At 39.8% G+C, this 25,086-nt stretch overlaps 1 protein-coding gene across 4 annotated transcripts in view; it reads left to right on the top strand.

Moving 5' to 3' along the window:
- Positions 1-25,086, top strand: part of MYPN (myopalladin) — an 89,656-nt gene that overhangs the window by 35,651 nt on the left and 28,919 nt on the right. For all 4 annotated transcript variants that reach the window (XM_040242219.1, XM_040242217.1, XM_040242218.1 and 1 more), the window contains 6 exons: positions 1,546-1,660; positions 2,887-2,958; positions 11,028-11,169; positions 13,294-13,317; positions 16,200-16,316; positions 17,088-17,457. In XM_040242219.1, the coding sequence (XP_040098153.1) occupies positions 1,546-1,660; positions 2,887-2,958; positions 11,028-11,169; positions 13,294-13,317; positions 16,200-16,316; positions 17,088-17,457 (840 nt within the window). The remainder of the gene's footprint in view (positions 1-1,545; positions 1,661-2,886; positions 2,959-11,027; positions 11,170-13,293; positions 13,318-16,199; positions 16,317-17,087; positions 17,458-25,086) is intronic.

Below are 25,086 nucleotides of genomic sequence, written 5' to 3'. Positions count from 1 at the left end.
TTGGACATGACTGAGCGACTTGCGTTTTCACTTTTGCCTCCAAAGTTGAGCAAAGATTCCTGAGATATAGACAGATATAGACACAGACATAGATATAGATATACAGTGTGGTATTAAACATTGCTCTAAGCATCTTCTCTGGTAACTCAGATGGTAAAGAATCTGCCTGCAATGCAGGAGACCCAAGTTCAATCCCTGGGTCAGGAAGATACCATGGAGAAGGGAACAGCAACCCACTCTAGTGTTCTTGCCTGGGAAATCCCAGAGACAGAGGAGCCTGGCAGCCTATACAGTCTGTGGGGGTCGCAAAGGGTCGGATACGACTGAGCAACTAACACAGACACTAATCATCTTACATGAATTACCTTATTTTACCCTCAAAAAAACCCTATGAGGTAAGAATTATTATTTCCTCATTTTATACATGTGGAAGCTAAGGCGAAGAGAGGTAACATACAGACAAAAGAGGAGCCTATCCTGACATTGGTCATCTACCCCTACAGATTAGGGTGAGAGGCCCATTGCCAGATCTCAAAGTGAAAGTGAAGTGAAGTTGCTCAGTCGTGTCCGACTTTTTGCAACCCCGTGGACTGTAGCCCTCCAGGCTCCTCCGTCCATGGAATTCTCCAGGCAAAAATACTGGAGTGGGTTGCCATTTCCTTCTCCAGGGGATCTTCCTGACCCAGGGATGGAACCCAGGTCTCCCACATTGCAGGCAGACACTTTAACCTCTGAGCCACCAGGGAAGCCCAAGAATACTACTGGAGTGGGTTGCCATTTCCTCCTCCAGGAGATCTTCCTGACCCAGGGATTGAACCTTGGTCTACCACATTGTAGGCAGACGCTTTACCATCTGAGCCACCAGGGAAGTCCTGTTCAGCTGCTTGTTTCTTCCTGACATGCTTAGGGACTGATATGGTTAGCAAGACTGGGAGCCTTTAATCAAAGGATTGCCATTCTGTCTGGACTCAGGTTCTCTCTTTTGTTAGGTTCTCTGGCAAGATACCAAACCTCTCTCTTTCCCACAACAAAACTGAAATAATCTCCCTCTGCAGACTTCTCAAGAATACTTCCTGGCTCCCCGGCCCTTCAAACAATCTCTTTAATTTGTGTAAACATGAAGAGCTCATTGTCTTGGGATATTTCTGCTGTTTGCCACATCAAAATCCCAGATGCAAAAATTTACAAACCCTGGCCTCCTCCTTGGAATGGGAGGGGGAAGGAAAAACACAGAGGGCAACAACAAAGCAAACCTCAAAAAATTTTGTGCACATGCACTGTCGTAGCACTTGTCTTGAATCTCAGCTGTGAATATGATTGAGTCCCCAGCTCTGCGAACGGCAGTGAACTCAAGGACAGAACTGACGTCTTATCATCTTCCTGTTTACATTGCCTAACAAAGTGTACAGCAAAGAAGCCCTCAATAAATGTTTGTGCGATATTGCTGAACAAAGAGTTTTGTAAGCAGTGCTGAATGCTTTGCTGAAAGAATTTTCACAAGAACGATAGGTCTGTTTTATAATCTGTATTTTAATCATTTCTCAGAATCCAGAAGCCAAATGAGGTGTCATCGCCTCCCACTACTTCTGCAGCCATTCCTTCAGCAGTACCCCAAACCCAGCATGCGGTAGCCCAGCCCAGGGTGTCAACCATCCAGCAGGTACAAGAGTCTAAGTGAAGCACAAGTGCCATGAACTGTGACAAGCAGGCACTATGATCATGACCCTCTTGTGTGGCACGATCGTGTTCTCCTCTGGTGCAACTTCACCGTGACCTTGGGCAACACACTGCTATAGTCATGATAATCACTTTGTACTGCTGGCAGATGATATCAGTAGTTCCCTTGGCTTTGGGAACAGATTCTGTAACTTCATAGGCAAGTTTCATAGGAAAAGAAACTCAACAAATTAGTCTCTGATATCCCAGCTTTATGAAGGGCATGGATTACATATACAATGAGCTGCCAGCTCTCCCACTGGCCCAGGACTCTCATGAACCTTGGTTCATGGAGCTATTAAAAAAAAAAATTTCTACTTTCTAAGATAGAGTAACCATTAAAATAACTTTCAGAAAATCTTAAAGTCTCTCATTCTTCAGGTTGATTATGATGAGGAGGATAGTACATGCTTATTGTAAAAACATTTGAAAAATACAAAAAGTATACTAAGTAAAAACTTAATGTTCTACTTCTCTGCCCTCACTCTTCAAAGTACCTCCTGTTAATACTTTCTATCAGATAGTTTCAGGCATTTTCTTTGCATATCTATATGCATATCTTTGCAAACTACAGGAGAGTGAAGGACAGGGAAGCCTGGTGTGCTGCAGTCCATGGAGTCACAAAGAGTCAGACACAACTTAGTGACTGAACAGCAATGCATATACATGAAAATATGAAATCATATTAATATAAACATACTTGTAATATGTTGTTGTATATTTAAATATAAACATTGATGTATATAAAGATCTAAACCCTTAAAAATTTTTTTAAATTTTCTTCAGCATACTTATCTGACCCATTTAGTAATGCAGAGGGGTCATATTTTAGTTCTAATACAATAGTTTTCAAACTGTGATCTGTGAAGCCTCTAGAGGCTATGGAACCTCTACAAGCGGTTAAGGTTCATTATTTAGCTCTGTTTGTAAGGGGCTGGTGACGGGTGGCATGTATTTACAGACACTGTGATGTAGGAAGAAATAGTAATACAATCAGTTCAGCATAAAATTTGATGTCTGTGAATCATGACATAGAAAATGTCAGTCTTTGGTTTTAGATTAATTTCATACACCAAATTCTTTAGCTTGTTATACGTATCTATCATCTATCTACCTACCTACCTGATAATTCTAGTAACAACGAATCTATTCTTGGTTCCCTTCTAACAGTGTCAGAGCCCTACAAACTATCTGCAAGGATTGGATGGAAAACCTATCATTGCAGCTCCTGTGTTTACAAAGGTAATCACAATGTTACTTCTTTCTGCCATGGCTTTAAACACACCACAATACCCAAACAAAGTTGCAGGATCCAAGATTCACTGATTTTATCTCAGGATTTTGTTCTCTTATAAATACACTATAGGGTTTGGGTTTTTGTGGTAGCTGTTATCATGCCTCCTGAAGTCGCAGATGTCTAATAACAGTTTGTGTAATAAGGGAAAGGTCGTCCCCATCCGCATTCACCATACTGATCTCTATGGCCATCCTATTGCTTTAAACACGGTAGCCACACCTACGGGTCAGGTGATAAGGTTTCTAAGCACTCCACAGTTTTCTCTGGATGTCTTTGGTGCTCAAGGAGATGCAGTTACATGCTCTCAGAAGGCTTAATATAGACTTTGTCACTCAAGGACAAAGAGCTTTCTTTTTCTAATCCATAGTGTCAACTATTGTAGTGGCATCAAATTCTGAGTCTCATAATCTTTGTGTTTAGAACTGGAAATTTTACTCAGGAACTTTCTTTACAAATGAAAAAAAAAAAAAAACAATGGTAGGCAGAGAGATTAAACAATGTATCCAATGTTACAGAACTTGGTAGAATCAGGACTAGAAACAGGTTCTCTCATTTCTCATTTCTGTCTGTTGTTCTTTCTCTTATATAACATAGTTTGTTTATATGATGCCCAGGACAATAAATTCAAAGGTGAAAAACTGAGTCACACTGAATTTGTTTTGGCATCATGAAGACTACATGAATGAAGTTTATGCCTGGATTTATAATTTGTTCTTTATATGAATACCAAACTTAAACCCAAAGAGATCTTATCCTCTCAGAAGTATGTTTTAGAGCAATGGTTCTTGATCAGAGTTAATTTTGCTCCTCAAAGGACATTTGACAATGTCTGGAGACACTTTTTGATTTTCACAACAGGAGTTGGCATCCAGAGATACTGCTAAATATTCTGCAATACACAAGACGACAGCCTTCTGCAACAAAGAATTATCCAACCCAAAATGCCAGTTAATCCTGGGGTTGAGAAATCATGGATTAGAGAAAAATGTCTAAAAAAAAGAAAAAAAGGTGTCTTTTTCAATAAGTACTGATCCTAAAGGAGGAGCTAAGTTCACAACTTTCACAGAAACCTCAGTTTTAAGGCAGGTTCTACCGTATTAGCTCATCCAAGATGGTTTTCCAAAATTAAGCAGAATCTGAGTGAGACATGTTTATCCATGACCGTATCAGGTGGGCAAACATTTTTATGTGAAACAAGATGCATCTCGACTTTTCAGATGTTTCCTGTAACCTGCTTTCAGAATTTAAGTTTTGCTATTTTCAAAGACTAGCAGTAGGAAAGCAATGTGTTCTGATTTGGTGACTACCAGACTTTAATGAAGAGTTTTAAGTGGATGTGTGTGTGTGTGTATGCGTGTGTGTGACCTCTGTGTGTGTGTGACCTGTGTGTGTGTGCTTGTGTGTGTGTGTAATATAGCTAACAGAGCTACCTCTATTTGTCTTAGTTCACTGCTAAGTCACCTAACCTGGAGACAAAGCTTTAAATGCTGAGAAATCTGAACACTCTGTTGTGCCGATTTGTCATGACACTACCTTTCTCAGGTAGTGCTGATTCTTCAAAGGTAACGAAATCACAGAATAATTTATCCCATCCCAAACTGAAGTCTCCTCCCACTCTTCTCCTCACCACCATCTGCCCAACCAGACAGCAGAGAGGTGTCCTTACCTCCCTCCACACTTTCTGATCCTTTGGGGCTGCTGACTTCTCTGCATCTATATCACCTGGTACATATCTCTGATACAATGTTTAGCACAATAATAAGAAGGTTTACTTTTCTATCTCTCCCAAGCACCTTGAAGCCTATCTCTAATATCTAGGTAGGAGTCCACCATGATTATAATAGGTCCAGAACTATCTTTATTATTCCCCAAAGCCTAATAAGACTTTAAAAACCATTCTTTACATTTAATTTTCATGGACAGGTTAGTCACAAGTTAGCTGTTTTTGCGTGGTGACTGATTACCTCCCTCTAATTAGATGCTCTGATTTGCAGATGATATATATGCCTTTGATAAATAAAAATGAGAAAGTGAATTAGTCATCAGTGTATGCTGTTTATCAGATAAATCTCCAAAAATGTTAGCTCCGTGGTGGGAAAGCAATCTCTAACACAGAGACTCAAACTTCGGTGAGGCTTTCTCAGCCCTCGGAAAGTGTGGTTTTCTCTCCATAAATGGGATCAGGGTTGCTCAGACACAGGGCTCTCACATAGCCTGTGGCTCAGATTCCAGAGGGACTTATCAGCAACAGTGTGCTTGCGTTAGTTTCCGTGAGCGAGGGCAGAATTGAGGTCATCGTCACTGCCAGTGTCCTTAGAAAATTTCTGAATCAGAGCCACTGATGACGGTAACCACGTGGCGTGAGCCGTGATAACCGATCATCGGCATATGTTTGCTTGGGTTTTTCCTTGTTCTATTTACTTCTTTAGGGACTTCTGGCATTCCAGTCCCTATGATTCACTTCTATACTGCCCAACAAAGCATTTCTCTGCCAATTATGGCAAGAAGCCATTTTTTAAAGGGGCTTCCCTGGTGGCTCAAACAGTAGAGAATCTGCCTGCAATTCAGAAGACCTGGGTTCAATCTGTGGGTTGGGAAGATCCCCTGGAGAAGGGCATGGCAAGCAATTTGAGGACAAAGTTTTATTTAGCCCCTTCTACCTCCTTTGGTGATGGGGAAGTACTGGTATTATCTTCTCTTTAGAGAAGGTTAAAATGAAAAGGATGCCCAGCAAAACAGTGGCAGAATTTGAAAGAAGTGTGGGGTCCCATATGCTAGTTCATTGCTCTACTTATAGAGGATAACTTTTTTTTAACCTTTTTATTTTATATTGGAGTATAGCTGAATATGGTATGGGCTTCCCTTGTAGCTCAGTTGGTAAAGAATCCGCCTGCAATGAGGAAGACCTGGGTTCGATCCCTGGATTGGGACGATCCCTTGGAGAAGGGAAAGGCTACCCACTCCAGTATTCTGGCCTGGAGTCCACGACTGAGCGACTTTCACTTTCACTTTTCATAGCTGATTAGCAATGTTGTGATAGTTTCAGGTGGACAGCAAAGGGACTCAGCCATATATATACATGTATCCATTCTTCCCCAAAGTCCCCTCCCATCCAGGCTGTCCCATAACACTGAGTAGAGGTCCCTGTGCTATACAATAGGTCCTTGTTGGTTACCCATTTTAAATACAGCAGTATGTACATGTCAATCCCAAACTCCTTAACTATCCCTTTCAGTCATTCTTTCCCCCTGGTAACCATAAAGTTCTTTCTCCAAGTCTGTGAGTCTGTTTCTGTTTTGTAAATAAGCTCTTCTGAAGCATAGCTATATTTTTAAATACTTTACGAGATAGACTATCCTCTATCCTCTATACTATATCAAAAACACTTTCCCTCTGTTTATGGGGGGAAAACAGTGCTCACACTCCTTGAGCATGAACGGAGGTAGATGATCAAATTGGAATCTTACTCCTATCACTGCGCCCACTCCAACAGCAGCTGCTCGGGCGGGCTTTCAAGGCTGCCGCAGCACTGGATCCAGCTGCTTCAGCAGTAATTTGAAGAGTACAAGGGGGCAGGGGAAGTGAAAATTTGAAGAACAGCACCTCATTATATAATAGCAGAGGCAGGAAGCCCTGAAATAACTGGGCTGGTGGTTGGCTCTAGATTCCTGAAGATTACATGGGCCCCTCTCCCCAACCTGACAATTCCAGAGACTTTTCTCTGGCTCAATTGTTGCACTGGACACTTGTGACTATCTTGGAGCAAAAAGGGTTCTTTATCAGTAAAAACTGCTCTGATCCAGCTCCAGCCTAAGGCACTACAGCATTCATTTCCAGCATCTCCCAAAGTGCAAAAAGAGCCACCTGATTTAAAAAAGAGAATAAAGTGACAATATGAACCTTGTAGCTGATATCTTTTCAACCAGTAAGGGAGATGCCTTTTCTCAAGGGTGTCCCTGCATTATATCTGTGGCTATGGATCTACTGAGCAGGAACGGTGTCCTTTCAAGTCACACTGACAGCATCTGTACACAGCATTGGTCCAAAGCAGGCACCCAATAATATTTATTCTGGGGTGAATCACTTCCATTTCACCTAAGAAGGAGTTGCTGCTTTCATCACTTTGTGGCTTCAGAGTGTCTTTAGGAGGAACAGAGAAAAAAAATCCAATAGCAAATGGCTGTGGAAGGCATGCTTCTTAAGGTTGTGTTGTCAATTACCCCGCAAAGAATGTCTCCCTGGACGATCAGTACGGTGATGACACACAGGACGGATTTGCACTTTGGATACTGTTTACCTCAGCAGGTTGTAGACCTTTCATTATCGGGACTTTAACTCAAATCTGTAATTCCTCGTTAAGACTAACTTAATCTTTGCTTGTTGGGAAATGTTTTATGTCTTATTCATCTTCAGTGAAGTCAAGGTAAATATAATCAAGTCTTATGCAATGTGCCATGAGTAATAGCCTAAGACCTGCTGCTGTGTTGAACACGGCCCCATTCACAAAACGTTCAAATGGCGTAACTGATTTGGACAGTGATGTGAGCCAATTTTTTGCCATGAGACTTTTGTAGAAAAGCACAGCTTTTAGCAATAACAACTATCATTGTCCTTCAAAGCATGACCTTCAACAACCTTTTCTAAGTGGCTTGTAAGATGACCCATGGCAACTCCTTTACTGAGTATTGATGGTGTGTTACACTGGGACAAGCTTCCATCTCATATCACAGCCACTTAACAGGCATATTCTATAACTGTAGTAATTCAAGTGTCTTGGCTATTGTCTCCAATAGAACACAGGTCTTGGATTTCAATGTCAAGTGAGTACTTACAACAAGCTAACAGTGGTCTCAACCATGAGTAACATATTCTCTCAAGGAGGTCCTTCTGCAAGCGGGACTGGGGGTTCCCAGGCGGCCCTAGTGGTAAAGAACCCTCCTGCCAGTTTAGGAGACATAAGAAAGAAAGGTTCAATCCCTGGGTCAGGAAGATTCCCTGGAGCAGGAAATGGCAACCCACTCCAGTACTCTTGCCTGGAGAATCCCATGGACAGAAGAGCCTGGTGGGCTACACAGTCCATAGCATCACAAAGAGTCTGACACGACTGAGCCGACAGCACATACACACAGCACCACCAGACTGAGACTTGGTTCATATATCTGAACTGCAGGTCAGGTCAGAATGAATAGACCGACCTCATCCTGCTCACATTCATTCTTTAAATGCGCCACACTTTTTAAATTCAATCCCTTCTGCAGCTGCCACTTTTTTTTATTTGCTTGCTTTTTTTTTTTTTTTTAATTTTGCCTCAAGAAGAAAGAGACTTCATTATGTATGAATCCCAGGGAGATGTCTGATTGCCATTAAAGTTTTCGATAGGCTCCCAAGCTATCATTTTCGCACAGAATTGGCTCAGATATCAAAGTGAAGGGCATATTCACCAGCTTGCCAGGAGCACCCAAGACTCATTGATGTTCCCTATTTATTGAAAACATTCTTGTCACTAGAAACCACTGTTTGTGAGTAGACAAGGTTTTTAATCAAATAGTTCCTCGTTACTTCAGAAACCACTCTGCAAATTCCATCCTGAACTCCTTCAGCAAACAAATTTGGGAATGCAAAAAAAAAAAAAAAAAAAAAAAAAAACCCACTAACTTTTGTCTGTGGCGCCCCCTGGCAGTCACAATTTCAATTTACACACCGTTCTCAGGTAAAAATCCCCTAAGGTAGCTAAAGCCATGTGGTTCTCCTCACCTTGTTATTCCTTAGACAGATGTTGTGAATATGATGGGTCCATGCACAAAATACCATATATTGTTAAGAGCTGTAAACAATCATAAAATATTTATCAGAGTGAATGACAAAAGCGAAAAGAACTACTGGCCCATCCTTCTCCAAAGTAAAACGTAAAGTGAAGGTTGCTCAGTGTAAAGTGACAGTGTCCCACCGTTTGCAGGCCCAGGTACCGCAGCCCGCCAGGCTTCTCTGTCCATGGAATTCCCCAGGCAAGAATACTGGGTGGGTTGCCATTTCCTACTCCAGGGGATCTTCTTGACCCAAGGACCAAATCCAAGTCTCCCACCCCCTTCTGAAGCAAGAGCCAATCCCTAAATGCAGACCCCAAAATTGTAATAATAGGAAAGCCCAAATTATTTATTGCTAATAGAGCTTGTAGAGGAAGATAATCATAACCTTTCCCATGTTTGTAATCTTTTAGCCTATAGTAAAAATGTGCCCACACACATGCCAACAAAGCTTTTCACAATCAAATGAAGTACCAATAACACAAATGAATGTGTGACTTTAAGCTCACAAATCACGATGAGTGAAAGACAAGTTATGAAAGGAAAATATGAGTTCTATTCTCCCATAGAGTCTATTACAGAATAGACTGATATTTTACAGTTGAAAGTGATTTTTGTAAACTTTTTTTTTTTTGTGGAAGTTTGGAAGAGCATTTAATGATGCCTTCACAAAATTATGACATATTTTACCATGACCCAAAACTTCACATGCAATTATGATTATATAGAGATTGCCATTCTATAGAGGCCTCAACAGACTCTGAGGCTATACTGTAAAGAACACATACAGAAAACAAAATAGCAGAACAAACATCAATTTCCAGGACTACAGAAAGTTGACAAGCAAGCCAAGAAAATAGATTTCCCACCTCATGGAACATTCTTAGGTGGAAAAATACATTACTTTCTTTAAAAAAAAGCTTCTATTTATTTGTTTTTTGGCTGCCCTGGGTCTTTATTGCTGTTCAGGCTTTTCTCCAATTATGGCAAGTGAGGGCTACTCTCTAGTTGTGGTGCAGGGGCTTCTTATTGTAGTGGCTTCTCCTGTTTTGGAGCACAGACTCTAGAACACTGGGGCTTCAGTAGTTGGAGCATGTAGGCTCAATAGTCGTGGCTCCTGGGCTGTAGAGAACAGGCTCAATAGTTATGGAGCTCGGGCTTAGTTGCTCTGCAGCATGTGGGATCGTCCCAGACCAGGGATTGAACCCAGGCCTTCTGCATTGCCAGGCAGATTCTTTTACCACTGAGTCGCCAGGGAAGCCCCTCAAAATACATTACTTTCATACCGAATACACCTAGTTTATACTCAATATAAGTTTATGCAATTTTTAAAATTGTTATTATTTCTGAAAACCAAACTCTACTTGGGCATTTTCTCAAAGGAAGCAGAATGACTTTACTGAGAATTAGTATTTTTGCAAACCCTCAAAATATTTTGCCTAGTATTTGTCTGGCACTACAACAGAGAAGGAAGAAGATAATGAGGAGAAAGTATCCTATGAGCACAGATGAGTATATCTTTAAAAATAGATTTGATGTATATCCACCAAATTGAAGCTGCTGGAAATGTACAAAATTTGGAGAAAACACAGACATAGAAGCAATAGTGCCTTTTTGGAAAACTCAGCACTGGAAGTTCATTCAGTTCAGTTCAGTTCAGTCGCTCAGTCGTGTCTGACTCTTTGCAAACCCATGAATTGCAGCACGCCAGGCCTCCCTGCCCATCACCAACTCCTGGAGTTCACTCAAACACGTCCATCGAGTTGGTGATGCCATCCAGCCATCTCATCCTCTGTCGTCCCCTTCTCCTCCTGCCCCCAATCCCTCCCAGCATCAGAGTCTTTTCCAATGAGTCAACTCTTCACATGAGGTGGCCAAAGTACTGGAGTTTCAGCTTTAGCATCATTCCTTCCAAAGAACACCCAGGACTGATCTCCTTTAGAATGGACTGGCTGGATCTCCTTGCAGTCCAAGGGACTCTCAGGAATCTTCTCCAACACCACAGTTCAAAAGTATCAATTCTTCGGCACTCAGCTTTCTTCACAGTCCAACTCTCACTTCCATATATGACCACTGGAAAAACCATAGCCTTGACTAGACCGACCTTTGTTGGCAAAGTAATGTCTCTGCTTTTTAATATGCTATCTAGGTTGGAAGTAGATTCCAAAAATAGATACTTTTTGGTTCTAACAATATTCTTCTCATTACAGATGTTACAAAATTTATCAGCCTCTGAGGGTCAGCTAGTTGTCTTTGAATGCAGAGTAAAAGGAGCCCCATCTCCTAAAGTTGAGTGGTATAGAGAAGGGACCTTGATAGAAGATTCTCCAGATTTTAGAATTTTACAGAAAAGTAAGTCAATGCTTTAAAATTATTTTTTTAATAATTTTTAGAAATTTATTGTGTACATTATTTTTATAACTTAACAGTGAATTAAAATGTAATAAAAAATAAAATAAAAATCACTTATAATCATAATCCATCAAACTAAGCCCTGTTAATATTTGGTGTACATTCTCCAAAACTTTTTCCATGCATTTTTTTTAATTGAAGAAAAATTGCTTACAGAATTGTGTTCTTTTCTGTCAAACATCAACATGAACCAGACATAAGTCCAGATATATGTCCCCTCCCTCTTGAACATGCATGTTTTTTAAGTAAAAATAAATGATTTTTTTGTAAATTGATTTTTCACTCAAAATTTCATGAGTATCTTTCCATATTAATACAGATCTTTTTTACCTTGAAAAATAAATCAATTCAATTTCATATTTACTTAATCACCTATTGTTGAAAATGTAGAATATCCAAAAATTTTTACTATTATAAACTATATCTCAAAGCATGTTAACAGAGAATATCTATGAATAAATTTGAGCAATAGAATTGTTATTGTAAGTTGACAATTTTTAAGCTTTTAATATAAATTGCCAACGTACCCTACAAAAAGGTTGAACTGAATTTACAATGATCATATAATTGATCACCTAATTTTGGAGAGTAAAGAGGGTACTCTTAATCATTATTCAGAGATTGCAGGAATAAACCAGATATCTGTCCCAGCTGAACTGGGACACATGCTGTTCCAGTTACATTCTACTACAACCAGAAATACATGGGAAATCCCTTTGGCTTAATACGTTCACTAACAATGGACATTAAATATTTTTTAATCTTCACTAATTTTATAGGTCCAAAATGAGAACACTTGTTTTAATCTGCACTTCACTAATTAGACGTGGGACAGAACTTCTTTTTCATATTTATTAGGTCTTTAAATTTATTTTTTTTAATACCTCTTCATATCATTTGTTCACTATTTATTTGGGTTTTATTCTTTATTGTAATAAACATATGTGTGTGTGTGTGTGTGTGTGTGTGTGTATCCAAGTGGTTAATTCTTTTCTTGTCATGCAGTGCTTTCAGCTTGACACATTTCAGTCATAAATATGCTGAAATTTGTTCATTTTTTTCCTATCACAAAATAGATTAGATATATGAATCAAATTATTATCAGGTTTAACAGCAGCAGCAACAAGAATATTCTGAATACCATTTAAGCTGAGAAAAAAAAGAAAAACCCTCACTAGTTTTATCAGTGTTAAAGACTGTTCTGCGTGACTGCAATTCCATAAACATTAGTTGAGGACCTGTTTTAAGTACCAATCAGGCACTTTCAGAAATGCCAAAGAATTTTAAAATAAAAACTGCTCTTGAGGAACCTGTCATCTATCCTGAGGCTCTTAATATTAGAAACCTTAGGGCAGGAGGTATATTCTACACTATATCAAGATGTGATAGCCCAAAGCCAAGAATGATCTCTCAGTCTTCACAAAATTTTTCAGGTCAGTCTGAATGAAAATAAAAATAAATCATCCTGCTGATAAGTCTCTTCAGTCGTATCCGACTCTGTGTAACCCCAGAGACGGCAGCCCACCAGGCTCCCCTGTCCCTGGGATTCTCCAGGCAAGAACACTGGAGTGGGTTGCCATTTCCTTCTCCAGTGCATGAAAGTGAAAAGTGAAAGTGAAATCGCTCAGTCGTGTCCGACTCTTCTCGACCCCATGGACTACAGCCTACCAGGCTCCTCCGTCCATGGGATTTTCCAGGCAAGAGTACTGGAGTGGGGTGCCATTGCGAGTACCAGCTAATTCAGGAATTTTTCCCCACCTAAGGTTTGCATGTCTCAAGTGGAACCCAGGTATGTCCCAAGATGCAGCCACATCATTTAAGTAGCAGCAGTTCTCTCTTGCTGCTCTTCTATGATAAATATCCTATCCCCATCAAGGTCATTGGTACTTAGGTACAAGGTCATTTTACTTAACATTTACAGATTAGCTTTGTCAAATTGTTCATGAGTATGCAGAAAAAAATTGTGAAATTCAATGGGAAGCTTCTGATGAAAATATCACCTCTCAGTAAAATGAATGCTCAGAATCTTTTAATTTTTTTTCCTTTTAATTTTTTTCCTTTTAGAACCTCGATCCATGGCAGAGCCAGGTAAAGATCATTTTCACTTTCATTTTCATGTGATCAGTGATTTGAAATGTGTAAGAAAACATGTTGCAGTTATACTGGTGTCAAGAAAAAAAAGTTTTAGAAAGAAGATCGAAGCCAACTCTAGCTATTACTGTAGGAGAAGGAAATGAGGAGCATATACACATTTGAAATATATATTCAATACCTATTGTGAATACAGTTAGTTCTAGGTGGTTGAGGAATGTTTCTTAGGAATATTTTCCCTCTTAGGAATATTCTTAGGAATATTTTCCTACTTATGATTTCCTTCACCTGGGCTGAGCAATTTCCATAATACTAGATCGGTTCCAATTCTACAGCCTATGTTTCTCAAAAGTTATGGATCAGATTTTGAAATTCACAGAATCAACTCAGAATCAATACAATGTTAGTGGTGTTATTAGATTAGGTTGGGAGGATATTAAGATGACACAGAAGCTCTTACCTCTAGAAAATACAAGTCATTCACAAACCACAGCGTAAACATCTGAATGTCCTCTCTGTGATCACCCTGAAAAATAAGATTGTATTTGTGTCCATGGGTAAGAATCATGGTTTGGAATTCCATTATTATAATTCTTTCTCCCAAAAACTGAATGGGAAAGCATTCCCAATACAGACACTGAACAGAAGGGGGTGGCAGAGCATGAGATGGTTAGATAGCATCACCAACTCAATGGACATGAATCTGAGCAAACTCCGGGAGACAGTGAAGGACAGGGGAGCCTGGTGTGCTGCAGTCCACGGGGTCACAAAGAATCAGACATGACTTAGCAACTGAACAACAATAATCCATGTTGCATAACCTTGGATTATGCAATAAGTAGGCCCTTGGGGATACAGTAAAGACCACAGTGGTCTTACTCTAAGCATTGCTTGCAGAGGAGAAGCATTTTTCCCCTTGAAAATATTTCAGTCTTTTGATACTTTCGACCAGAACAAGCTTTTTCACTACGTAGTCTCATACACAAAATAATTTCAGAGTTACCCTAAAGAGGTCCATGCCGAAAACTAAGCTCAAGCTCCACAATCTAAAATTTCATGTCCAGAGAGTTCTTCCTTCCACCTTGTATAACACAAATACCCTTTGGAGACAGAATATTTTATCATGCAGGTATAGTGTAGTCTGAATAAATTTATCAGATCATTTTCTGAATGCAGGTTCCTGAAAGCTGAGAGAGCAAATGTTTGGGAAGGGGAACAGAGAGAAGGAAGCATAAGCCTCAGAAAAAGGACAGAGAGGTACCAAAAACCAAACTTCGCCTCTCCATCATTTAAGATTCTTTGGGCAGCGAGCAAAGAAAACCTAACCAAACGTGGCTTAAGCAACAAGAAAAATCTATCTTGTCACACTGCAAAATGCCCTAAAAATGGCAGTCTTGAGACTGCTTAATTTTGCATCTCAGATCATCGAGGACCAAGCTTTTTCCCTCCCCTCATTCTGTCACTTTCAGAGTATCCTCTTAAGCTGGTTCTACTCATATACCCAAGACAGCAGCCACAGTTCTGGGTATTACATGCAGATGACAATGTCCAGAGGCAAAAATAGGGAATAATGCTCTCTGTTATGCCTTTTAAAGAGCAAAGAAAACTTTCCCAGAAACTCCCCAGGAGACTTCCCCTAATATCTTATTGATCAAAATTGTGTGTCACATGCCACCACCTAAGCAAGAACAGAGTTAGCATGACTGGTTAGTATGACCAATCACGATTCACCAAGCAAGGCTGAGAGACGGCAGTCTGCCTTGAAGCCTATGGTCACTTCAAGGAGGGTGGACAAAGCCAGGATTCTATTCATAAGGGGTAAGGAAGACGAAGAGTTAACTGAGCAGGTACTCAACACTGTCTGCCATGGCCTCCTGTCCTGTTTTCCTAGAAGTTGTCCAGGCAATTCAATCCAGTTATCATGAAACACTGAGATGCCAAGTTTCTAATACAACTTTGCTTTTGTTAATTTTGTTTTTAATGTCAGTTCTACTGAGTGATAACTGGAGGTTTATGTTACCATCTTATATCTCTCTTCATTAGTTGCCAAGGAACACCTAACTATAATAATTTAAGGCTGTAATCATATGATTCTATCTAGGAATCATTTCAGCAATTACTCAAAGGGGGTTCATGCTCTGTATTGGAGTAATCTTATAAGAATTATCATAGTATCACAAAAGAAAAGGTGCATTTCACTTTTCTTTCACCCAGAATTCTAAGTTGCTCTACTGACTAATTACTAGTAGCTAAGCAAAATATTTACTGTCCAGTTTTAAATTATGGCCTTCATTTAAAATTACCTCATTACAAAAGTTCCCCACAGAATAGGTCACAAAAAAAGAAGAAAATAGTTCTCCAAGGAAATAGTGAGATCTGGGTTTAAAACTAATTTTTTTCAATCCTTTTAGTTCACACAGAACTCCTTTTGCTTTTTAAAAAATTTTATTTAATTTTAATTGAAGGATAATTGCTTTACAATATTGTGTTGGTTTCTGCTATTCATCAGCATGAATCAGCCATAGCCTCCTTTTGCTTTAAATCCTTTGTTTTTGTGATTTTAAGCTTATTGTTTCTTGGTTCTACTTTTGTTTTCTGGACTGATGACATAAAAACATAATATTTATGAATCCATAATCTGTATTATATTATTATTAAATTCTCTTGCTGAGTGTCTGCATGGAGTTATTCATTTTACATCCTTTGGCTCATTTGGTCTGCTAACCAGTCAATTCAATCAAATAATTGGACTAATTATTCTCAAATGATATAATCATCTTCTTCTATTGACTTTTATAGAATCACTATCTAATATCAGAAAATTCCATAATTCCATTTCCATAAAAAGTCAGTAACCATCTCTGCTTTATTGGCTTTAGAGGAGATCTGTACTTTGGTCATTGCTGAGGTATTTGCAGAAGACTCTGGGTGCTTCACATGTACTGCAAGCAATAAATATGGCACAGTGTCAAGCATTGCACAGCTAGATGTGAGAGGTAAGGATTCTTTCAATGCCGTAACCGTCTAGACCAGGGATTCCCTAACCCCCAAATCAGTACCAGTCCATGGCCTGTTAGGAACTAGGCCATACAGCAGGAGGTGAGTGGCAGGTGAGCAAGTGAAGCTTCCTCTGTATTTACAGCTGCTTCCCATCTCACTTTACTGTTTGAGTTCCACCTCCTGTCAGATCAGTGGCGGCATAATAAATATAATGCACTTGAATGAATCATCCTGAAACCAACCTTCCCAACTGTAGTCCATGGAAAAATTCTCTTCCACAAAACCAGTCCCTGGTGCCAAACAGGTTGGGGACCATTGATTTAGACTATGATTTTGAATATGAGTATGAAGAGTATACTTTACCCTTTCTTACTGCTTTTTATATGAAGCTAGTGTGGCTCTCCTAAAATTTTTTTAAATTATTGAGGAAAGTGTTCCTGAACAGAATTCAGTTTCTAATTTCTTATCACATTTATCACCACCATCTCAGTTATCCTGCTGTTACTTATTATATTCCCTAAGAAAACATCTCCTTGGTCTTACATAGACTTCTAAAATTCTTTCCAAAATGCTACTTAGATTTTTTTGAGTTTTTCCCCCCTGTATCCTTACCATTCTTTAATGTCTCAGATTGTGTTTTCTGTTTTTGACAAGCATCTCTCATTAGCACATTCACCTAAGTTGGATTCCTGCCCCACCTCAGGTTTACAGTCCTTTCTCAGTCTTGTTGAGTAAGGCTAATGGCTCAGGTCCTGTTATCCTTTCAGGAAATGAAGATCTCAGAAACAATGGGTCTCTTCACTCAGCCAACTCCACCACCAATCTGGCTCTTATTGAGCAACAGACATCCCCACCCAACCCAGAGCCTCCTGTGGAACAACCCCCTAAGCCCAAACTGGAAGGAGTCCTGGTGAACCACAACGAGCCCCGGTCCAGCTCAAGGATCGGGCTCCGTGTGCACTTCAACCTGCCTGAAGATGACAAAGAAAGCGAAGGATCCTCCGAGGGTGGCATGGTGACCGCCCACCGGACCAGGCCAGATTTCTTCCAAGAGAGATTCAATGGACAGTCAGCAAAAATCTCTGAGCCTTCCTCACCCGTCAAAGAGCCCCCTCCAGTTCTGGCCAAGCCCAAACTGTAAGTAAAAATTAGAATGGTTAATCAAGAGTGCCTGTGATCTTCTCTGAGTCTGCCCTTCTTAAAAATGATGAAGCTGAAAAGGAGAATCATGAAATGAGAAAACACACATTAAATGCTTTGCAGATCATATATCCTTACATCAGTGTAAATGTGCTATCACTATCGTCCTTACTAGTCATATTCTTCTTCCAAGAAATGTTACATCTAAACTGGCTCAAAAAGATGTTTGTCCTCTACTAGATGGCTTCAGGTGAAGCACTTCTGCACTTTTGTGTTTTAATAAACTTTTTTTGACTCAGCTTCTTGAGCCATTTTACTTTTTGGCTGCACTCAGCAGCTTGCACAATCTTAATTCCCCAACCAAAGATTGAACTGTGTCCCCTAAAGTGGAAGCATAGTCTTAACCTCTGTACTGTCAGGGAAGTCCCTCCACATCCTTCAGTATTTTTTGGCACCTGAATTTTTTCCTTTTTTAAAAAAATTCAGATATAGTTGACTTACAATGTTGTGCTAGTTTCTGATGTACAGCAAAGTGATTTAGTTATACATATGTATTCCTTTTCAGATTCTCTTTTCTTGTAGGTTATTACAAAATATTGAGTATAGTTCCCTGTGCTAAAACTGCCTGGATTTTAAAACCCAAATTTGCCACTTCTGGGCTGTTATAAATATCTTTGTGTCTATTGGTCTGTTTTTTCAATTAATTTATTTTTAACTGAAGGATAATTGCTTTATAATTCTTGTGTTGGTTTCTGCCATACATCAACATGAATCACCCATAGGTATACATAGACCCTAGGTGCCCTCCCACTTGAACCTTCCTCCCACCTCTACACCATCTCTCTATTCCACATTTCTACTTCAGCTTAAGTTTTGATACTCATTATAGAAGAGATATCAGCTATTTTTTAGATAGTTCCTTGATATGGCTAGATTTGCTGTGGTAACCACTGCAGGCTTCATATAGATAGAATGGGATGAGAGAAGTCATAAAAATTCAGTCACTTCTGAATCTGATGCAATTGTGGCCCAAACCCTCTTCAGAGCTTCCATCAGCGTCCTGTTGCAATATTTAACGTGCATCCATAGTAAAGCAAACATTGAACATGATAGTACTATTATGTTCTGTTTGATCCACACATCAAAGTGATAAAAATTACATTGATAACTACATAGACCTTTAAATATCAGCAATGAAATCTATAGTAATAGGACTCCCATCATGTGTTCCTTGGTGCTGACCACAAGGTACTCACTGAAAGCAGTTCATGTTGCTTAGTTTTATATTTTTCTCCCTACCACACAAATTCTGGGCATAAAATTAAATGTTACGAAACATACAAGTCACACTCAGAAATACTTCAGTTCAGTCACTCAGTCTTGTCTGACTCTTTGTGACCCCATGGACTGCAGCACACCAGGCCTCCCTGTTCATCACCAACTCCCAGTATTTACTCAAACTCATGTCCATTGAGTCAGTGATGCCATCCAACCATCTTATCCTCTGTTGTCCCCTTCTCCTCCCACCTTCAATCTTTCCCAGCATCAGGGTCTTTTCAAATGAGTCAGTTCTTCCCATCAGGTGGCCAAAGTATTGGAGTTTCAGCTTCAGCATCAGTCCCTCCAATGAACATTCAGGATTGATTTCCTTTAGGATGGACTGGTTGGATCTCCTTGCAGTCCAAGGGACTCTCAAGAGTCTTCTCCAACACCACAGTTCAAAAGCATCAATTCTTTGGTGCTCAGCTTTCTTTATAGTCCAGCTCTCACATCCATACATGACTACTGGAGAAACCATAGTTTTGACTAGACGGACATTTGTTGGCAAAGTAATGTGTCTGCTTTTTAATATGCTCTCTAGGGTGGTCATAGCTTTTCTTCCAAGGAGCAAATGTCTTTTAATTTTATGGCTGCAGTCACCATCTGCAGTGATTTGGGGGCCCCCCAAAATAGTCTGTCACTGTTTCCACTGTTTCCCCATCTATTTGCCATGAATTGATGGGACTGGATGCCATGATCTTAGTATTCTGAATGTTGAGCTTTAAGCCAACTTTTTGTACTCTCCTCTTTCACTTTCATCAAGACGTTCTTTAGTGGTTCTTCACTTTCTGCCATAAGGGTGGTGTCATCTGCATATCTGAGGTTATTCATATTTCTCCCTGTAATCTTGATTCCAGTTTGTGCTTCATCCAGCCCAGTGTTTCTCATGATGTACTCTGCATATAAATTAAACTTCTGTCCCCTCAAAGTTCTGCCAGTCACAGGAAACAGGAATTACTTGAAGTAAAAAGAAGGGAAGAGGTTATTGTAGGGATATAAGCAGAAATGGGAAACAAAACACAGCCAGGCCCTGCACAGAGAAGGAGAGTAGGGAGTTAGTGATAGCTTACGGTGAACAATGTCGGATTTGTGATCTCCAAAGATTTAGCTTTGGGACCAGGGACCAGGCTTGATCACTCAAGAGCTTTCGTGTAGCAGAGTTTTATTAAAGTGAAAAAGGGACAGAGAAAGCTTCTGACATAGACATCAGAAGGGAGATGGAGAGCACCCCCCTCGCTAGTGTTAGCAAAGGAGTTATATACTTTTTCAATTGGTTATTATAGTAAATCAAAAGGATGTCTCAAAGTTGTAAAGATCTTACTAGGCCCACTCCCACAATTTACTTTTTAAGATGACAGGATTAGAACTAACAATAGAAAGATCTTACCAGACCCACTCCCATAATAAACATTCTAAAATAACAGGATTAGTCAGAAGGTTTTCAAGGAGAAACTGTCCTCAAACAGGATACATTGTTGTTATATAATCCTTAGTACAGAGTTTAAACTGAGTTCTTTGTTGTGTAATCATCAGTTCTGGGCTTAAAGAAACAAATATTTTATGAGACTAAAACTAAGGAATGTAGAGGAAAAAAAAAAGACATTTGTCCTTTTTTCCTCCTTGAGAATTCCAGACCCTTATCTCCTCCTCAAGAGCCCCAGATCCCTCTCCCTCCTCCTCAGGGACCCCGGACTTCTTATCAACCTGCCTAGGAACTGACTCTCTCATTAGGAGCTAGGATCACATACATGGTCAGTCCGGCTTCTATCTGCTGTTCATGCTCCGTGGAGCACCCCCTTGCTTCCTTTTTGCATATCCTCTCCTCTCCTCTCTCTTGGAAGCCTCATCAACTCATATCTGGCCCATAATGACATGTCCTTTCACGATTTGTGTCAAGTTCCACTGTTAACTAGGCTTCCCTTGTGGCTCAGCTGGTAAAGAATCTGCCTGCAATGCAGGAGGCCTGGGTTCAATCCTGGGGCGTTGGGAAGATCCCCTGGAGAACGGAAAGGCTATCCACTCCAGTATTCTGGCCTGGAGAATTCCATGGACTCTATAGTCCATGGGGTCTCAAAGAGTCGGACACCACTGAGGGACTGTCACTTTCACTTTCTTTTCACTGCTGACTACATCATTCTCAGCAGCTCTATTCCAAATACCAATTAGCTCATCCTTGCCAGGTGCAGAGGATTTAGGTTTACAGGGAAGAAGAGTCAAATGGATCAAATCACAACTGTGTGTGAAGGCAGTTCTCAGAGAAGCGAGTTGTGGGAACAGGTAACCCCAGACAATCCATTTGCATTGTGTAGAGACTCCTCTTACTATTAGATTTACCTTCATGTTGCAGAAAGTCCAAAGTAACAGTGGGTTAAATACATGAGGGTTTATTTTTCTATGAAATAAAGGAATTAGAGGAGCTGCTGGGGCTGTTATCAGGGCTCTATAGTCATTAAGAAGCCAGTCTTTTATCTTCTGCTCTGCCATTTTAGCACTGGCTTCTTCTCCAAGAACCCTCATGGTCCAAGATGGATGGTCTGGTCATCACGTCTGCATTTCAAGCAGCAGAAAGAACAAATGGGTAGAAGGCATGATATTACTGTCTTTTAAAGGAGTCTTCTAAGGACTCACTCCAAATCATCTGCTTATATTTCACTGGAACTTAGTCACATGGCATACTAACAATAAAGGAAGCTGGGAAGTGTAGTCTTTAGCTGCACAGGTTGGCTCCAGGAGTAAAACCAATCCCTTCACAAAGGGGAGAATTAAGTAGCCAGCCAGCAGTAAGCTACCACATGAAATTTTCAATGAATATAAAAATTCTACTAAGTTATATAGTGACGCCCTCTAAAAATCCAGTCCTCAGCACTATATAATTCTTTAATATGTTTTGCCTTCCTTAAATTTTGTATTAGAGACAAAAATATGCACGTGGATGCTCCCCGCTTCCTCCATTTTTCCTTCCTCCCTCTCTCTCTCTCATACACACACATACTCCCTTTGTGAATCCACATGCTTACACACTTTCTTACTGGTTTTAACCTTATTGATGTTAATCTTTTAGGTTTTACATTAAAACATATTGACTCAGTAATCTTGAGGATACCATTTTCTGCTTGTTCTTCAATTTGCCATTCATATAGAAAATAGAATTCTTATAGATCTTAAAACTGCAAAGGGAAGCTGTCATTTTTAAACACTATCATCAAAACCTAGATAATTTAGACTTTGAAAATTTCAACTTGAATATTAAGCTATCTAAAGAAGTGATTCTTCATCCTGGCTACACCCTAGAATAAAATGTAGGGCTTCTGAAAAATATTTATGCCTTGCACCCCAGCCGAATCATAATCTCTCCACAGATTATTCCTAGGTACAGCCAGTTGGAAACTACAAGTGTAAAAGTTGGTGAACCTGACTTACAACCCTTTGTCACCCCACCCAGCCCCATATACACATTCCTCCATGGCCAGAAAAACAAGAATAAACATTTAAAGTGGATAAAATGACAGAGACAAAATGAGAATGTACTGGGAAAACGTATGCTTTGGGGACAAGTGTTTCTCTAGAGCAGTGGTTCTCAGTCTTGGATGCAGGCAAGAATCACCTAGAGGCCTGCTATTCAAAGCACTGGCGTCCCCTTGGGGCCTGATAGAAATACAGGCTCTAGTATTCCACTAAGACCTATTGAACCAGAAACCCTGGGGGTGGGACCCAGAAATCTATCTTTTTAACAAGCCCAACAGAGGATTCTGAAGCTCGCTGAAGTTTAAGAACAATTCACCTACACTTAAAAACTATGCCTGGATCCTTTCCCAGGCCATTTGACTCTCTAGCCAGTGGTGCCTAAATTAGTGAGGTTTGTTTACCTTTTATACTCTCTGCACAGCCAGCATGATTACCACTGCTAAAACCACAGCTAAATCTGATTGCAGGGACATGTTTACCCAGAATTAGTTATCTTAATCAGTGGTGCACTGGCAAATGGTTTAACTACCAACAGAGGCAGGGAAGCCCTGACTTGCAGCACTTGCCAATTTCCTCCCACCAGGAATGATTTCAGGTTACTAAAGAAAGATCATTGAACTGGGAATTGGGATGAGGTGTGCACAGTCTTCTCTCCAGAGCCAATGAGAGCTGGCTCCAGATCACACCACCCCAGTTGCTGTCGCCAAAACTGCTTTCAAAGGTACTTGATACAATAGCCCAAGTTTGTTCTGCAGTGCTTGTCATGAAGCCTTGACATTTTATCTCAACCACTTAAGATCCCCAAGAAATTCTTTCATATTCCAGAACCACAATAAGAAGCAATCTTAACATTTTTGAAACCCATGTTCATTCTTACAAATCTTAAAATTGGTATCTGTAGTTCAGAAACTGAAAAATATAATAGCCACAATTGGTTGATCACTCAACTGATTTAGGTGATTCATCTACCAATTCTCACAACAATGTGAAGAGAAATTACTTACTCCTATTTTACTTATGAAGAAATCGGGGTCGAAAAAACCTAGAAACCACCCAAAACCACACACATAATCAGCAGCAGAGCCAGGATTAGGATCTAAGTCTTTCTGCAGAGGCCATATTCTTGAGCATTAAGCTTTAACTAAGTTGTGACAAAAGAAAAGATATTTTCAGATAACCCGAGAGAGTTGATAATCTACAGAAAGAAAGCTTGGGTATAACCCTGATTTCAGAAATCCTCACAGCAACAAGATGTGAACAGCTGAGCGTATAGCAATTTATGATAGGCTGTTATTTTGAATTAGAGAGGTTGTTCAGGGTTTTGTATACTTTGTAATTAACTTTTCCTTTCTTCTTTCACTGCAACGTGTATCATTATTAAATAGTAAATTCAATAACTAAATTGAATGACAACAACAAATATGTTATCTGTAAATAACCACTCATTATTTGTGTTACATGCATATATACAGAAAGATTTTTTTAAGCCCTGAATAGTTCACACTGTCTGAGGCATATTTGTATATCCTATAGCACCTAGCAAAGTAAACATACAGAAGATTCAATAAAAGTTTGTTGACTACTAGAATTGACACCTTGCCCTGTTGTAATGAATAAGCAAATTGAAACAGGTGTTTTAAATCCCTTCTGAAACAAGATAGAGCTTGGTAACATTTGGAGAAAAAAAGTCATGTCCAACTCTTTGTGACACCATGGACTGTAGCCCGCCAGGCTCCTCTGTCCATGGGACTCTCCAGGCAAAAATACTGGAGTGGGTTGCAATTCCCTTCTCCAGAGGACCTTCCTGACCCAGGGATCAAACCGAGGTCTCCTGCATTGCAGCAGATTCTTTATCATCTGAGCCATCAGGGAAGCCTATCAATCAAAAAGACACATTATTCTCAAATGAATTCTTCTAGAATCTTAGATAATCAAAACAATTTGATGCTGTATCTCATATATCATTATGTTTAAGGCTTGTGACCCTCCAATATACTGCATTAAATTATAAGGGCCAAGATGCTATTTAAAGCCTGACTTAAAAGCTAGTTCTTGGTTTTCATTCAATGGGAGCTAATAGAAAATCAGAATCAATCAATATCAAGTGACTTCCTGGCCCCTTTTTTTCATCCCTAGCTTTCTAAGATCACTTAGTTTTCATATACTACTTTTTTGACTTCCAAACCACAAGAAAATATTTCTGCATCATCAGATTAAAATTTACTCAAGAACACAATACAAACCTGTCCTAAAAATCACACAACATTGTTTTTATGCTATAGCATTCACAGAATGGGACCAGCCAATTATGAGATCCACTAAAATTGTAAAGGTCTTATATTTTCATGCCATTGGGAAAGTTTAACACCAGCAGAAATAATGTTTCTAAGGATATTTAAGAAAGATATTTCTACTACTTTTGATTGCTAAATAAAATAAAAAGGTTTAATTAATTTTACTTTATTCTCTCAGCTTAAATACTTACTTCTAAAAGGGGGGAAGAAACTTACTCTGCCAAGTAGGGCTGCTGCTGCTGCTAAGTCGCTTCAGTCGTGTCCAACTCTGTGCGACCCTATAGATGGCAGCCCACCAGGCTCCCCCATCCCTGGGATTCTCCAGGCAAGAACACTGGAGTGGGTTGCCATTTCCTTCTCCAATGCATGAAAGTGAAAAGTGAAAGTGAAGTCGCTCAGTCGTGTCTGACTCTTAGCGACCCCATGGACTGCAGCCCACCAGGCTCCTCCATCCATGGGATTTTCCAGGCAAGAGTACTGGAGTGGGGTGCCATTGCCTTCTCCGCCAAGTAGGGCTAGTACTTCTAAATTCTTAGTTTAATCCAAG

Source organism: Oryx dammah, unplaced genomic scaffold, assembly GCF_014754425.2.
Source record: "Oryx dammah isolate SB20612 unplaced genomic scaffold, SCBI_Odam_1.1 HiC_scaffold_6, whole genome shotgun sequence".
In the NCBI taxonomy this organism is placed as follows: Eukaryota; Metazoa; Chordata; class Mammalia; order Artiodactyla; family Bovidae; genus Oryx; species Oryx dammah.
This window is presented reverse-complemented; position numbering and strand designations above follow the sequence as displayed.